General features: G+C 40.2%; 1 protein-coding gene across 3 annotated transcripts in view; it reads left to right on the top strand.

Annotated features, from left to right (window-relative positions):
- SLC16A12 (solute carrier family 16 member 12) overlaps positions 1-17,334 on the top strand; it is a 99,721-nt gene extending 82,387 nt beyond the window's left edge. For 2 of the 3 annotated variants that reach the window (XM_061402759.1, XM_061402758.1), the window contains 5 exons: positions 3,064-3,167; positions 5,866-6,009; positions 7,739-8,318; positions 10,785-11,044; positions 14,530-17,334. In XM_061402759.1, the coding sequence (XP_061258743.1) occupies positions 3,064-3,167; positions 5,866-6,009; positions 7,739-8,318; positions 10,785-11,044; positions 14,530-14,792 (1,351 nt within the window). In that variant the 3' untranslated portion in view covers positions 14,793-17,334. The remainder of the gene's footprint in view (positions 1-3,063; positions 3,168-5,865; positions 6,010-7,738; positions 8,319-10,784; positions 11,045-14,529) is intronic. The other variant, XM_061402760.1, reaches the window with a different exon arrangement.
- Positions 17,335-17,699: the final 365 nt, after the last annotated feature.

The raw sequence follows: 17,699 nt of genomic DNA, 5'->3' as shown, positions 1-17,699 counted from the left end.
TGCACACAAAAGTGTACTAAAATAGGAAGCTTTTCCTTTTTCAGTAATCTATCTTGATTTTTCATGATGTTTTTAGTTTTCTCTTTAGTGTTGTTCTGAGTAAAGAAAAATGGAAACTAGCACAGATCCACTGATCATCTTAATATTACCAGTAGCCCCATCTTTTTCTTTCCTTCTGTGTCATCATTTTCAGCATACGGGACCAAATAATACAGAAAAGCAACATGAGTAACAAAGGATCTGATAGGAATCCTTGACCTTTGTGTTTCTGACAGCATCACTGCCTTCTGCATTTGAAGCAAGATTTGGTTTGAAAGAAAAGCCTGGTCTCTCTTCTTGCCCTTTGTCCATGATCACTCAGTTGGAGGTATAACACACTTACCTTGTACTCGGCTGAGCTTTACTGGACTCCCACACAAGTCTACTGGAGTTTTGTGCCCTGGAGCATCTCTAAGAACTGCAGACTGAAGAATCTGTGGCTCTTCTCTGCTCACACGCGTGCTTCATTGTCCCAGTGGACTTCACTTACAAAACCCAACTTCAAAGATAAAATTATAAGGAATTTTAAGACAGTGACAGCTGAGTTAAACCAAGTTTTATGCCTCTAAGTGTCAGATTATGTGCAATTGTATAGGTTGTAAACTGTAAAGCCAGATCTGCCTAACACTGCTGTCCTCATGCTTCCTCATTCTCTTCCCTCTTCTTTAACTTTCCCATCTACTCACCTTCACTTCCAACAGCAACTGGAGAGTCAGGGAGAATAAATAACAGGCTACTATGGCACCCCACTCCAGTACTCTTGCCTGCAAAATCCCATGGATGGAGGAGCCTGGTGGGCTGCAGTCCATGGGGTCACTAAGAGTTGGACATGACTGAGCAACTTCACTTTCACTTTTCACTTTCATGCATTGGAGAAGGAAATGGCAACCCACTCCAGTGTTCTTGCCTGGAGAATCCCAGGGATGGAGGAGCCTGGTGGGCTGCCGTCTATGGGGTCGCACAGAGTCAGACACGACTGAAGCGACGCAACAGCAGAAGCAGCAACAGGAGTTGTTGAAGCATAAGGAGCTGGAATGTAAGGCCTGTCCCAGGAGGCAGATACCCTTCTATCTCATCCCCAGCTGCAAGCCTGATTTCTTTCCCTGTATCTTAGAGCTCTAAAAGCTTCCTGGCCTGCATTAGACAGCCTACTAATCTGTGTGAGGTTCCTTCTGAGTTGCACGATGGTATAAACTGTTGCTTCTGACTCACTTATGTCTTGTTTTTCCCAAGTAGTTTTCTGTTTTTCAACATAAAAAATTCTGTCTCTTTGTTTCTGTCTGTGTATACATACTCTCGTATATATGTATATGCACACACACATAAGTTTCTGTATAAGAAATATTCACTGTCAAATAATTCAAAGTGCAGAACAAAATAAAAAACATTTACAACATCACCATGCACATGTAATGGCTGGATACGTTTTGGTTTATATGCTTTGAGGCTTTTTTTGTTACATAAACTGTGTTTTTATAACAATAAGCCTTTTCTATGTGAACTATTTTGTAACTTACTTTGTTTCTTAACATTATATTATGACTTTATTTCCAAGTCAATAAATCAAATACCTAATAAATATTTCATTTTATTAATATGCTATAACTCCACAAGGGAGCTTCCCTCGTGGCTCAGATGGTAAAAGCATCTGCTTGCAATGTGGGAGACCTGGGTTCGATCCCTGGGTGGGAAAGATCCTCTGGAGAAGGAAATGGCAACCCACTCCAGTACTCTTGCCTGGAAAATTCCATGGATGGAGGAGCCTGGTGGGCTACAGTCCATGGGGTCACAAAGGGTCAGACCCGACTGAGTGACCTCACTTCCCAGAGGCCAGACATGGGACGTTATGTCTACTATGTCTAAGTTACTTAAGCAGTCCCTCAGTTCAGTTCAGTTCAGTCACTCAGTCATGTCTGACTCTTTGCAACCGCATGGACTGCAGCATGCCAGGCTTCCCTGTCCATCACCAACTCCCTGAGCTTGCTCAAACTCATGTCCATGAAGTTGGTGATGCCATCCAACCATCTCAACCTCAGTTGTCCCCTTCTCCTCTTGCTTCAATATTTTCCAGCATCAGGGTCTTTTCCAGTGAGTCAGCTCTTCCCATCAGGTGGCCAAAGTATTAGAGTTTCAGCTTCAACATCAGTCCTTCCAATGAATATTCAGGACTGATTTCCTTTAGGATGGACTGGTTGGATCTCCTTGCAGTCCAAGGGACTCTCAAGAGTCTTCTCCAACACCACAGTTCAAAAGCATCAATCCTTCGGTGCTCAGCCATGTTTATGGTCCAGCTCTCACATCCATCCATGACTACTGGAAAAACCAGACTTGACTAGACACCTTTGTTGGCAAAGTAATGTCTGATTTTTAATACACTATTTAGGTTTGTCATAGCTTTTCTTCCAAGGAGCAAGCATCTTTTAACTTCAGTCCCTTATCATTTCAGCATCTTTTAATTTTAAACCAGTCCCTACTGGTGGACAAATAGGTTGGTGACAACATTTGGCTATTATAAATAGTTATCCACAATATATGTGTATCTTTTTTTTGTATTATTATTTTCTATTATTATTATCACCATTATCTGTTTATTAACTTTGGTTAAAACCTAGAAGTGAAATTGCTGGGTGATGTATAACTGTTTATTGTCAAATCATAACTTGTACAGCCATCTCTTAGAAGCTACAGATGTTAGTGAAACACTAAGCTGAGTAAGAACCCATGTGTTTGACCTGCCGTCTTTTCCACAAGACTTTTCCTACAGCAGTGATCTTCACATCTACTTGGCTTCACAGCCCCTGTAGTGAATGAACACTTGGTCTTATCCCTTAGAATGTCCAATGGTTAGCTTCTGATTTCCCACTTACAATGGACCAGCAATGTATCATTGAAAATCAGTCAAAATCGATTAAAACCCTTAGAGACTGGAACAGCTGATTGAACCAAAACTTGAAGCTCTTGTTCAAATCTATATTCATTGTGGTTTTTTTTTTTTTTGTATAAAATACTTGCACTTTTTTTCAGATGTATTTCAATTTTTTTTGTGGAGTTCCAGACATACTTCTCTCAGGATTATGCACAGACAGCCTGGATCCATTCCATTGTAGACTGTGTGACCATGCTCTGTGGTAAGTATCTCCAGGGATAGACAATTACTGGCTCCCTTTGAACTGTACATAACAGTGACCTTCCACTGTCTTTGATGACCTGTTTTTCTGAGTAGAAGGGCTATGGTAAAAATTGACTAAAAGTATGTAAAGGAAAAATATGATCCTGCCTTTAACCAAACTCAATCAGACGTGCTGTTGGAATTCATGTTCTTGGTTGATGTCGGATGGACCAGGTCGTGAGTACAGTCGATTGGATACTTACCATTTGGTTCTTCCATATCAAGTTAGGGAGCCAGGCATCACAGGACTCGTCCTGATTTTGGACGCAGCTAACTGTACACTGTACACTCTGTCTTGTTGCCCCCTTATTTTCCAGCCATGTAAACAGCCATTAGAAGGCACTGTGAGTCATTTCCATGCAGTCTCCTTAAATAAGTGCCAGTAACATGTACATCATGCCTCGAGTTTTGTTTTCACTCTCTTTCCTTCCCAGAGGGTTCAAAATTTGGCTCACTGATTCATTTTTCATGCATAAGTCTTCATTCTTAGAGAAGTATTGTGGAAAAATAGAATGTTGCAATCATAAGATAAGCATATTCACAATGGCTATTATATCCTTCCAGAACCACAGAGGTGCTATATATAATGTGTAGAGTGATCTCAAGATTCATGGAGTCTCTCATTCCATCTGTACAGTAAATTTTTAAAAATTTCCAACCAAAGTTACTACATGAGCGTCATAGAAATGTTATGAGATCGGGTCCAATTGAAATCATCTATTTGCAGGCTTGACCCACTTAATCCTTTCATTTATTGACTCCTGAATATTTTTAAAAAACTGTGATCTCTTCAGGCCATATCTTGGTTGCAGAAGAAAATACTATATGGTTTAGTAACATAAATAACATCAGTATTCCATTCTAGGTTCTGATTCATATTTATTTTTAGAAAAGTGTACATAATCAGGAGCTGGTTGATTTGTTCTGATGTAGTTCCTTGGTTGGAAGGAATTTGAGTGCCATTCTAGGTTTCACAAGACCACTAAGTTGACACTACCGATAACACTGGAAGGTCAGAAGGGATCAAAAAATCGTAACTCGGGTTTTCTAGCCTATCTTTTTAATTTAAAACGGTAAGATGATCACTTGATTTTCAGGGTCAGATGAGTAGTCATTGTCTTTGTGTGAGCACACTTGTGCTCATGGCACTGAGAACTGCCATGTTTATCTTTCTTGAAGGATGCAGGTGACTCATTTCTCCCACTGTTATCTTTTGGAGAATATTTATAATCCCCCAAAGAGGAATAAATGGCCTTCAGTGACCACTGTGGTTACAATGACCGTGTGAACCGTTGAGCTAAAGCAGGGTCACATTAGATGCAGTGTATTTAAATTCTATCCAAGGCCTTGAGTCCTCTTGTACACAATTACTGTATACCGTTTGCTCATTGGTTGAGTTCGGAGTATGGACAAGAGGCTGCAGAATCAAATCTGGGACATACTTGGGGCCATATCTGCACTACGATGGGCAGAGAAGTGAACATTTTTCATGGAGTCTCATATACATCTTGTCACTTTCCAACAGCCATCACAGCATCAGCCTGGAGAATTAAATATATTTTTAGGAGATTAGCTCATTCCTATTATCTAGAGGTTATATATGCATCCAGCTACTATTCTAACTAGATGGGATATTAGGCTGATGACTGATTCTATCATGTACATTTGAATCAAGCCCCAATTTTAACCTGATCTATATAAAAATTACACTCCACAGATACCCAGAGAATTGGCTCTTCTGATCTTGTTACCATGAGTACTGGTGTCTGCATGAATTGTTCTTTAGAAAGAAATTCACATGCTTCCTCCACCCATCTCCTCTGCCTGAAAGACCCAAGAAGCCAGAATAATAGGGTGAAATAATACTGTGCTCGGCGTCAGGTTCCCTGAGCTGAATATTTTTTAGTGATCTTGGGTATGTCATATTCCCCTGAACTTCAGTTTCTTTTTGGTCTCTTCCAGCTTTAATTATTATCCTATAAACCTGGAAGTTGGCATAATTCTGACACATTGTTAAACCATAGATAGAATGAGGCTAACTGAAATGTTATCGCATTTCCTAGATTTTCTGGGCTTTCGTTTCTCATGCACAGGGTTTCCAAAAGCCCGGAAGCAGTGCCAGATTGTGAAGCGTGTCTATGATCTCTCTCCCTGGCCTTTTCTCGCATAACACTGCTGGCCATGCAGTGCTGCCCACTTTCTTCTCCACCATTTACCTGTCATGACTATCGTTAACTGTGTATGATCCATATTATGTGAAACGTACAAGGCCTATCACTGTGCAACCGCTGAGCTAAATCAGGGTCACACTAGATGCAGTGTGTTTACATTCTATCCAAGGCCTTTGTTTAAAGGAGCTGACTTGCTGTTTGAAAAGCAGCCCATTCTCCTGGGATTATGACCATTCTAGAATGGAGAAACGGAATGAGCAGTCAAATGCTAGTCAGGAAACCTGATCCTGATTCTAGCCCTGCCACTTGTTCTCTGTGGGACCATGGACACGTCCTTTCCTCTCTCCTCGGTTTCTATCCATAGAATGAGTGGGGTGGGCTCAAGGATTTGAGGATGGATGGTTATCTGCTCCACTGATGCACCACAGCCTTCACACAGCGCCCTCAAGGCCTCTATGTTGAACCTATTTATTATTGTTTTTGAAGCTCCACTTGGGAGTGTTGTCAGTAACCATTTTTCCTGTCAAGTGGGAATCATGCTGGGTGGCTTGCTTGCATCTACTGGTCTCATCCTGGGCTCATTTGCCACCAGCCTGAAGCATCTCTACCTCACTCTGGGAGTTCTTACAGGTAAGGGCACTTTTTACCACCCTTCTCATCCCACCCTATCCAGGGGTTGTTAAGCCTGCCCACAGAGCAGTAATTCATAAAATATTCATATTGTTGGATGCATAATTTAGCTGAACGTCTGCCTACCAAACATTAAACAAAAGGGCTAGAAATTTAATGGACTGTCATACGTAATGAAACTGTGTCACCACTTTAATTCAGCCACGTGAGAACAGTGACTGCTGACTTTCCTTGGGCAACCATGTATGGCTGAGATCCTTCACTCAGAAGCAGAGCAACATTAGCCAGGGCAACATAAATTTTTAGCAATGATCATTCTCCCAACGTCTTTGCCAAGACATTGAAATACTATCTGCGGTTGACCTGAGTTGCCCTTACTTTTTAGTGAGTATCATTGTCCAATAAAGGGGGGTTTACAGTTTAAAAAAAAAAAGCCTCTTGTGAATATTCTTACATCACACATTCTCTTTCAATGTTATGGAAATATATGTTAGAGAATGAAGTCCGTAGAAAGAGAAGCAACCGATGTGCATTCCATAAATCACACTTACAGGGACTGCAGAGGATCAAGATTGGTTGGAGGGACTAGCATGATTTGGCCAATAAAAGACATAATCTCACAGTGAGGTTATAAATCTAGCTCTGTCAGCTAAAAAGGTGTCTGTCCCCTGTCACCCAAAAGGCCTGACCACTAGGGTGTCCCATCCTCTCAGTTTACCAGAAACTGTCCTGGGTCTGGTGCTGAAGGCCTCACATGTGGGAAACCCCCGTCCAAGCAAACTGGGATCATTGCTCACCCTGCTCCGAAGATGGAAATAGGAGGTGCAGGCAGTTCTCCTTTTCCTTCCTTGATGTTTAAATTCCAGGTTTAAAGCCTTTCTGATTTTCTTGACTTAAAAAAAATAGAACTGGAAAATCTTGAAGAGACTTTCTGCTGGAGGTATTTTCAGGTTGCTCTATGTACATGCTATGTTCATGGATAAAATGAGCATGTTTCTTAATATTTGAAAGTACTCTGGAACTTTCACAGGATCACATATGCTATTTAAACACAAATTCCAAAGTGGTCCAGATAATCAGGGTTGTGTCTTCATGTGCAGTGAAGAGTTGAAGTAATTCTCTGGATAATTTAAGTATTATTAATAATGTAAGTATTATCGATAATTTAACAATACTTAAATTACCCAGAGATCATTTAATTTACTAAAGTTAACTTTATTTAAAAAAGAATCATTGTGGTGAGAATACATTTCTCAGGTCAGTGTTACCTTGATTTTCTAGTTAATTCAAATTTAACTTGTATAATAGTTTTTAAAGTCTTCATTTTATTTTGCTTAAGTCATAGTCCCTTAAAGCTTTTCTTCCCAAGAAGAAAGTCATACAGATGCTATACTTTCCAAATTGTGGATGGCTGGTGAGGGGAGACTCATTTTCAGCTTGATGTAGAAAGCAATTTTAAAGGGATTTACCTGAGGTTCAGATCCTCTTAAATGCCAGTAGTGTGATTCTGAGAGATGTTCTTTCAGTGGCTACTCATGACATGCCATTAGCACTCATAGACTTCTCTCTATCAATAGTATGATTCTGAGAGATGTTCTTTCAGTGGCTATTCATGACATGCCATTAGACTCATAGACTTCTCTTTATCAATAGTATGATTCTGAGAGATGTTCTTTCAGTGGCTATTCATGACATGCCATTAGACTCATAGACTTCTCTTTATCACCAGGTCTTGGATTTGCACTTTGTTATTCTCCAGCTATTGCCATGGTTGGCAAGTATTTCAGCAGACGGAAAGCCCTTGCTTATGGGATCTCCCTGTCAGGAAGTGGCATTGGCATCTTCATCCTGGCTCCTGTGGTTCAGCTCCTCATTGAACAGTTTTCCTGGAGGGGAGCATTACTCATCCTTGGGGGCTTCGTTTTGAATCTCTGTGTCTGTGGTGCCTTGATGCGGCCAATCACTCTTAAAGAGGACCAAACCACTCCAGAGCAGAACCATGTCTGCAGAACTCAGACACAAGACTTTAAGCAGGCGTCTCCCTGTTCGACTTGGACTAAAGAATGGGTGCAGACCTGCCTCTGTGGCTCTTTGCAGCAGGAATACAGTTTTTTACTGATGTCGGACTTCGTTGTGTTGGCCGTCTCTGTTCTGTTTATGGCTTATGGCTGTAGTCCTCTGTTTGTGTACTTCGTGCCTTATGCGTTGAGTGTCGGAGTGACTCATCAGCAAGCTGCTTTTCTTATGTCTATTCTTGGGGTGATTGACATTATTGGCAATATCACGTTCGGATGGCTAACTGACAGAAGGTAAAAACCTGTGAAACCACCGCTGGTTCCCCACAAGGAACTTTAAGCTTTGAGTTTCCTTTCATCACCTTGGGCTTCCCTGATGGCTTAGCTGGTAAAGAATCTACCTGCAACGTGGGAGACCCGGGTTCAATCCCTGGGTTGGGAGGATCCCCTGGAGAAGGGAATGGCTACCCACTCCAGTATTCTGGCCTGGAGAATTCTAGTCCATGGGGTTGCAAAGAGTCAGACATGACTGAATGACTTTAACTTCACTTTCATCACCTTACGCTCTAGAATACCTAAGTCTAAATAATGTTAACAGGTTTTCAATATCTGAAGGCAACTCCCATGTTGGTTCTTCTAGTCAGGCGTCAGCAAACTTTTTGTACAGGGATAGACATTAAACAGATCAAGTCTCATTGACTTTGTAGGTCATATGATCCCAACCACCGAACTTTACTGTTGTAGCACAAAAGTAACCATAGACAATATGTGACCAAAAGAGAGTGGCCATATTCCAATAAGACTTTATTTAAGGACACTAAAATTTTAGTTTCTCATACAGTTTTTGCATGTCACAACATTTTATTGTTCTTTTGATTTTTTCCAATCATTCAGAAATGGGAAAACCATTCTAAGTCCAAAAAACAAGTGGTGGGCCAGATTTGGCCATAGTTTGCTGACACCTGATCTAGATCATTTAGAATGATGAGTATGTCTAAATGGCAGAAGCAAAGGATAGTTACAAGTTCTGGTAACAAATTTAATTCCAGTCTAAGTCAGGTCAGTCCTCCAGTAAAACAACTTCTGACTGGTCACTGTGGTTTTAGTGTCTTTTGAACCACCCCAGAGACTGGCTGGCAACAGACAGAGGAATAGACTCCAGTCTAGGTAGGAGGACCAGGTCAATAATAACACGTTATCTGTAGCACCACATATTTATGTTTGACAGTGCAAGTAGCAAATCGTTTCATTATAATTTTAGACTTAGAAACCAGTATTTTAAGAAATCTAAGCAGTCTCTTCAGCTAATGCTAATCTAGATTGAAGAGAGCAAACTATTCATATTCTCCTAAATGACAGACTTTTCACACTTGAGCTATGAGCTGGGAGAGCTATCATCATGTGGCTTCTTAGCTGTTATGTCTTTGGGAAGTAATCAGGATCCAACTGCCATTCACTGGTATCATGAATACAATATTTAGGATTAAATATAAAAGCCACAGTTTTAATAGCTAAGGAATGTGGGGAAGAGAAAAGGGTATCTTTCTTTACAATCAAATAACCCAACCAGAAGCAGTCTGATACAGATCTGAAAGAGGGATTTCTAGTCTAAGATATAAAAGACCCAAGTTCTTGTCCTGGCTCTGCCCCATATTATCCTTGAGACTTAGAGAAAATCACCCAACTCTCAGATCCTCACGGGTCTTCATCTGTAAAATGGACCAGTTCAATATTTGCCTAAGGACTTTATAGCATTTTGTGAGGCTCAAATGAGATTACAAGCAGAAAAGCATAAATTGCTTTTATTACATAATTTATAAAGTGTAAATTGCTGATGCTGATATAATACAGAGTCTTTGTAATAATTGATATCATAGATGGGTTTGGATTTACAAAGGGAAAATATTCATGGATGTACCACTGGGGAGATCTTGAAATAAGACTTAGTCCTAATGCATGACCATCATGCTGCTGCTGCTACTGCTAAGTCACTTCAGTCTGTCCGACTCTGTGCAACCCCACAGACGGCAGCCCACTAGGCTCCCTGTCCCTGGGATTCTCCAGGCAAGAATACTGGAGTGGGTTGCCATTTCCTTCTCCAATGCATGAAAGTGGAAAGTGAAAGTGAAGTCGCTCAGTCGTACCCGACTCTTAGCGACCCCGTGGACTGACGGCTACCAGGCTCCTCCATCCATGCGTGGGATTTTCCAGGCAAGAGTACTGGAGTGGGGTGCCATTGCCTTCCATCATAATCTCTGGCAAATCATTTTCATTTCTTCATGTTATGGCTTCCTCTTTGTATAACCCCTTGGGTTACTGAACATATATGAAGAGCTGGAGACTAGTGGATGACATATCTGAAAGCATCTAATATGGTAGACTTATAGAAAATATTAGTCTCCTGACACTCTATGTGTTATTTCACAAATTTCCTTGATTAACTCTGAGATAGACAACATCTTGTTTGATAGCTAAAGGAATTGAGGTTAGAGTTAGGCAGTTAGTAGATGGGAGAACTGGATTCAAACGTCTTATCTTTCTAATCTTAGTGCATGGGTTATTTTCTACCATAATGCTTCCTGGGAAGATAACATTCTTGCATTTGCATATACCAAAAGAAAGATAGGAAGACAAGGTAGAAAGCACACAATGGGGAGGCCATCTCTATAAATGAAGTGCTTACTGCTACATGGCCAGGATTCTAGAGCTCTTTGATAGAAGCTGTGTATCCTGCACTCATTCTTGGTCTCAAATCCACAGGTGTCTGAAGAACTACCAGTACGTTTGCTACCTCTTTGCCATCGGACTGGATGGGCTGTGCTATCTCTGCCTCCCAATGCTTCAAAGCCTTCCCCTGCTCGTGCCTTTCGCTTGTACTTTTGGCTACTTCGATGGTGCCTACGTGACTCTGATCCCAGTAGTGACCGCAGAAATTGTGGGGACCACCTCTCTGTCATCAGCGCTCGGCGTGGTATACTTCTTGCATGCAGTGCCGTACTTGGTGAGCCCACCCATCGCAGGTAAGTTTCCAGAGGAAACCCCCCGCACCCCAGTCACCTCTTCTCTTCGTCATATTGATGTAAAAACAGTGAACTCACACAACATACTATGAGAAGTGAAAGTAAGTTGGGAAGAATGAAAGAGAAAGGAATGGCCGAGCCACCAAAATACCATGGTCTCACCTACATCCTTGTTCTATAATCTTCTTCCAACTAATGGAGGACCTTAGTGTACTTGGGGAAAAAAAGTCCCAAATTAGGATCTTGATTCTGTTCCACACAAATGATGGGAGCAATGGAATGAAACAGCTGTTCAGATTTAAATATAAGTTGGGCACATTCAGAGGGAAGGCTGGCGGCCATAGAGGTAGAATGATGAGGTAGGTGGTGAGCTGAAATATTAATGTACAGGTGTCATAGTGGAGTGTCTCCAGTGCCCACTAAAGGAGGTGGGGCCCTATATATGTCAGAGAATATGGGTCTCTAAAGTATTACAGCTTTTGTGCAAAGGATGTGTTTTAGAAAGATGATCTAGTACTTTAGTGGAGAAGCAGAATTTCTTTCTGATAGTTCAGGAGCTGTCTGATAAAGGCCTGAACTATGGCTTCTGTAGCAGAAATGAGAATGAACTCTGGGGTCAAAGGAGGACATTGTGGGGGCGGAAATCAGCTGATTTTAGCAAGTGGGGATATGAAGGAGGGAAACAACTCCAATATATCAGGAGATGATGGCACACTTGAAAGAAATAAGGAAGCTGAAGAGAGTAGCTTTGCCAGAAAATAATAAATGTACTGTTTAGACATACTCAGATATCTGAAATACCCAATAAGGTATTTAAGGATGTAATCCGAGCATTAGAGGGAGGCCAAATTTGGATACACAGATTTGGGACTCAAGATAAAGCATCTAGAATGTTTTGTAAAATGATAACAGACATTAAAAACATGATTAAGTAATTCCACAAATATTCATTGAGTGCATTAAATAATTCAAGAAATATGTATTGCATGCCTTAAACAAGTAATTCAACAGATATTTATTGCTGGTACATCAGCACTGTGTCTGGTGCTGTTGGTGTAGCAGCAAACAGGTAAGAACCCATTCCGTCTTCTTGGGGTGTGTAGTCTAGACCAGCGTCTCTCAGAATGAGGTCTTAAGATCACTGCAACAGAATCCCCTGGGACCCTTGTGAGACTGCAGATTCCATGACCCTCCACCCGTGATTTGGATCTTTGGGGGTGAGTTCCAGGAACCTACATTCTCAGGCAGTTTTCTTGTGATGCTCCCATACACTAAAGAATGAGAATGATTGGTCCAGATTATTACCTGCCTAGATTAAAACTGAGAGTGAAGAAGGTCTCTGAAGACAGGCAAAAGAGAAATGAAGTAAACATTTGCCTAGAAGGAAAGAAGGGGATATTTTGAAGAAGGCAGGATTTCTGCCTTAGCAACTGTTGTAAATAGACAACAGTTCAAGTTATTTCCAAACCCAGCAATTGCTAAAGTGTCAAACCAGGGAAAATTGTGACTGCTTGATGGCTACGGATAAAAATTCCTGGTCAGTTTAAACTCCATGATATAGAAGGATATGTTTAGTGCTTCAGTTTTAGAAAATACCCCCAATATGTTCTCACATCCTCCCTCCATAGACAGTTTTTGTATTTACCAACCTTTAGGAATGCTGTGATTCTGTTAAACAGTCATGGAACGTAAATGAGGATTCCTGGATCCTTTTGTCAAACCATGGCCTTCATTTGGCATCAGTTCAGTTCAGTTGCTCAGTCGTGTCCAACTCTTTGCGACCCCATGGACTGCAGCATGCCAGGCTTCCCTGTCCATCACCAACTCCTGGAGTTTACTCAAACTCATGTCCATTGCGTCAGTAATGCCATCCAACCATCTGTCGTCTGTCATCCCCTTCTTCTCCTGCCTTCAATCTTTCCCAGCATCAGGGTCTTTTCCAATGAGTCAGTGCATCAGGTGGCTAAAGTATTGGAGTTTCAGCTCCAGCATCAGTCCTTCCAATGAATATTCAGGACTGATTTCCTTTAGGATTGACTGATTGGATCTCCTTGCAGTCCAAGGGACTCACAAGAGTCTTCTCCAGCATTTGGCATATCAGACATTATACTCATTGCTAGGTATTAGAGGGTTAGTGTGTGAGTTCCTGTTGTAATACTTCTCTTATTTAGTGACTTTTAAGATGACAGTTCTTTACTCAGTCTCTTGTTTGCTGCTAAAGAAATGTACAAGTAAATCACATAACTAAACTATTTGAGAGTAACAGTTTGGATTGTAGGCTTCCCTCATAGCTCAGTTGGTAAAGAATCCACCTGCAATGCAGGAGACCCCGGTTCAATTCCTGGGTCAGGAAGATCCACTGGAGAAGGGATAGGCTATCCACTCCAGTATTCTTGGGCTTCCTTTGTGGCTCAGCTGGTAAAGAATGCGCCTGCAATGTGGGAGACCTGGGTTTAGTCCCTAGGTTGGGAAGATGCCCTGGAGAAGGGAAGGTTACCCACTCCAGTATTCTGGCCTGGAGAATTCCATGGACTGTATAGTCCATGGGATCACAAAGAGTTGGACATGACTGAGCAACCTTCACTTTCACTTTGGATTGTAGGAAACTTTATGGGGCTTCTAATAATTTTTGCCTGCCATTTTTGACTAATTGTTGAAGTAGACGAGAGCAGAAGTCGTATACTTCTGTGGTGGATTTTCTTGGCACATAAGTAAAGTTTGGAGGAACTTTAAAAACCTTTTTAATTACAAAATAATTTCCTGCCAATGTCTAATTTTACCCCATTGAGTCCCTGATTATTGGGACTTATATTTTGCATATCATATACTCTGGTTCTCCTCAAAATGTAGAGCGGGAGTCGATATTGTGGTTAATTTGTTGCAACAACAGGTAAATTTTAAAAAACTGTGATTACAGAATTACGCTTCCTGAAATCTGCATTTGAAACTTTAACATGGCCCAACGATCTGATTTTCAAACTGGATAGGGTAAAATGTCTGGATCTAATAGGAAATTTGGATTCTGCTTTATCTAGGAGCGTGTTCAGTTACTCAAGATAGACAGTATATGAGTGCTGGGAACATGACTACTAGGGTTCTGTACAATTATATTCTCTTCACACTCTAGGTAAAGAGATCATCCTAAGCTCTGTAATTTGAATGATGTTTTTATCTTTTCTACCATATTTCATGAAATTAATAATAACTAATATTTATTGTGTATTAAGAATAATATTATTCTTAGTATAGAATGTGGTACTTCCAAACACTTTACATAATAACAACAATCTGTTTTAGAAGTTTCTCTAGAAAATAGAATGCATTTTTCAGTTGTTGCAAAATGCTTTTAGATCTATTTTTTGTGTCAAAATGATAGTGGTGGTGCTAGCAATCTATTGTTATTATCTTCACAAATTATTAGACTTGAGTGAGTAAATAGTCAAATTTTCACCTCAACAATATCATTTTGCTGTTGCTTGTTACAGGCTGGCTCGTAGATACGACTGGCAGCTACACTGCAGCATTCCTTCTCTGTGGATTCTCAATGATATTTAGTTCTTTGTTGCTTGGCTTTGCTAGAGTTGTAAAGAAGATGAAAAGAACCCAGCTGCGGTTCCTTGCCAGAGAATCAGATCCCAAGCTGCAGCTATGGACCAATGGCTCGGTGGCTTATTCTGTAGCAAGAGAATTAGATCAGAGAGATGGGGAATCTGTGGCTCTAGCAATGCTTGGTTCCAGCCCCACATGACCAGTGGCCTTGAGCCTAGGAATCTTCAGGGCTGAGAGAGGTGGGACACCGGATTGTATATGTTTCTGAAGGACTTTATTTTGGCAGAAGCATTGCCTTCCAAGGAAATTTATTGTTTTATTAATATGTTTGTAGGGGGGTGGAAAATAGCAAATAACAAAGCAAACTGGACCGGCTGAGAGTTTCCCTATTTGGGATTCACAATTGAACTCAAAGAGCATCACACCAAGGAGAATGTTAGGACACAACTGACATAATTTCCTGAAAACAGGAGAAATTTCAATGAATGACTAAAGCAGATAACACTGGAACAGCTTTGTTTCAAACTCTCTGTCCCTCCACCTTCCTTCTTCAGTTAGAAGGTAAGCCAGAAGCATTGACATGTGGTTTCTTTATGCTGTTTGGAAAAGGGGGCATCCCATTTTAATCACTGCTGTTTGAAGAATCTATTGCTTAAGCATTCTGTTTCACATCCTAATGAGAAGCTCCACTAGGAAGAAGGCTTAGCATCCTCACCCTCCACCACCACTGAAAGCTCATTTCCTCCGGCCAGGTGCTCGCCTCTGTTGCTATCACATATGATACTTTAAATTGATAGAACACACAAAGTCACATGGGTGATTCCTAAATCTTACCAGAAATGTTAACACTAACATTTCCCTTTTTTTCTTCAGAAATAAAGCACTTATTTTAACCGTAGACTTTCCTGTTAAGAATGGGAAAATGTTGGCAGCATTCCAGCTGGGCAGGAATTGAATTCTTGAATCAGCAGGTCTCTGGTGAGAGTTTTCATTTCAGATCAGACATTTAACTTCATCATTATCCAAAACAGGGTGAGAGTTCTGCCTGAAAAATATTATTCTAGAGATGTTCTGAAAGTGAGATTCCTTTCTCCCTGTGTCAATTATTGTTCCAGCACCACTGCTCCTCATCTCTTTATAGATAACCATTAGCAACTTGGTGATCCTTCTCAGCTGAATGAGAAGGCTTTGGGAGTTAACCTCAGCACTATGGCCCTCTCACGAATTATAGCTTTGGTTAGGAGAGAGGAAGGACAAAGTTAAGAAGGCTAGTGGTGTGTTGTTTTATAGTTCATAGAACTCTTTCACACACCTTAAGTCACTGGATTAGAAGAGTTCTCTCATTTCCCAGTACCCTATCTCCGTATGGTTTGGGTCTTCAGATTGAAGTGGGGAGGGCATGGGGAGATAAGAGAGAGGTCAGACCCCCAGCCTGTCCCTAACCATTTTAAGTCCTCTGAACTATAATCCTGAATCCAAATCATGCTGCACTTGTAAATAGGGGCAAGTTATACATTTGAAAGGAGATTTTAATTAATTAAAAAATTTAAATCTGGGGACTTCCCTGGAGGTGCAGTGGTTAAGACTCCACACTTCCAATTCAGGGGCCTCAGGTTTGATGCCTGGTTGGGGAACTAAGATCCCACGTGCTGAGCCCCATGGCCAAAAAAAAAAAAACTAAGTCTTGAACCTCAAGGAAATATTTTGACCCTGAAGGTCATTCAATCCACTGTCTCCAGAGAGGTCTCACAAATGCCTGGACACAGGTACTGAAAGCAAAAACACAGCCATGAGGGGCACCCAGGTTGACTAAGTATATTCAGCATGAGTCTTTGCCTATAACTGGATTATTTTTAAAATTACATATTAATACAGTGCTTTCAGAATGAAATGCTGACTTGATTTGATAGCAGAAAGCTGGTATCTCATAGATGTTTTCCAAAGAGAAATTTGAATGTTTCCTGTTATTTTTATACTTAGTTTGAAGATTTAGTTGTGAAACCACTTTCTTTGTCATTTGCCATTTAAAAGCAATGTTTGGAAAATATCTGTAAACAGTCAAAGTTAAAATGAAGTTGTATGTGTTTGGAATAACACTTTATATTAAATGTTATTTCTTAAATCTTCAAACCTAAAGATTGTTTGAAATATGAAGAGTTATAAATATTCTTATACATGTTTTTTCCTATGATGGTCACAGTAAAATTATGTTTATCTTGTTCTGCAATGTAATTTCTCTAAAGTATTATAAATATTCATGAGAAATGAGCATAGAGATCAGAGCTTTTAAAAATTTGTATAAAATATTTGGGATATTCTGATTTTATACAGGCATACATTTGTATTTTATTTTTCTTTTTGGAGCAGCATTTTTAGAAAACCAGTAAGGAAAATGTAGATTTTAGAGGTTACCATTGTCATCTATACAAAATTTTACTGTCACGTTCCATGTGCCTATACTGTTTATTTTAAAATGGAGAGATTCATGAGAATGATGTGTTTGTTTTGTGGAATCAAGAACAAAATTGTGGTGGGATGATTTTACATCTTAAATATTTCTTTATATCACTGCAAGTTCTACTTTGAAATTGAGTTAAAAAAAGCAAAAGAAATATGTAACTTCTGCAGATACACTGTACCATTTGACTTTTTTTTTTTCAGATTGTGACTTCACTAATAGATCACATATTTATGATAATATTTTCTTATTTCAAAAGCATAATAAAATGAGTTTATAGTCATGTTTGGAAAACATTTTTCCCCTGCACGAGGGGTTTGAATTGGATTATGAGTGGGTCTATCTGGGGTCAAGCCAAGATGTCACTGGCATATAAAGATGTTGTAAGTAATCAAATAATTTACAAAAGCCAAAACCATTTATTGAGTACTTCAGTGTGTTAGCTGCCGTGTTAAGCGCTTCCTATGCAATGTCTTACTTAATCCCCATAATAACCTATCTTTTCACCCTTTCATGAACATGGAAACTGAGGCATCAGGTCTCATGACTTCTGACTCAGTAGTCACTGCACCATTTGGAAATAAGCCCTTCCTTGGGCAGATAAAATCCTTTAGATTATGCTTCAGTCTTCCAATGAGTATAGATGAG

This window comes from Bos javanicus, chromosome 26, assembly GCF_032452875.1.
Source record: "Bos javanicus breed banteng chromosome 26, ARS-OSU_banteng_1.0, whole genome shotgun sequence".
In the NCBI taxonomy this organism is placed as follows: domain Eukaryota; kingdom Metazoa; phylum Chordata; class Mammalia; order Artiodactyla; family Bovidae; genus Bos; species Bos javanicus.
This window is presented reverse-complemented; position numbering and strand designations above follow the sequence as displayed.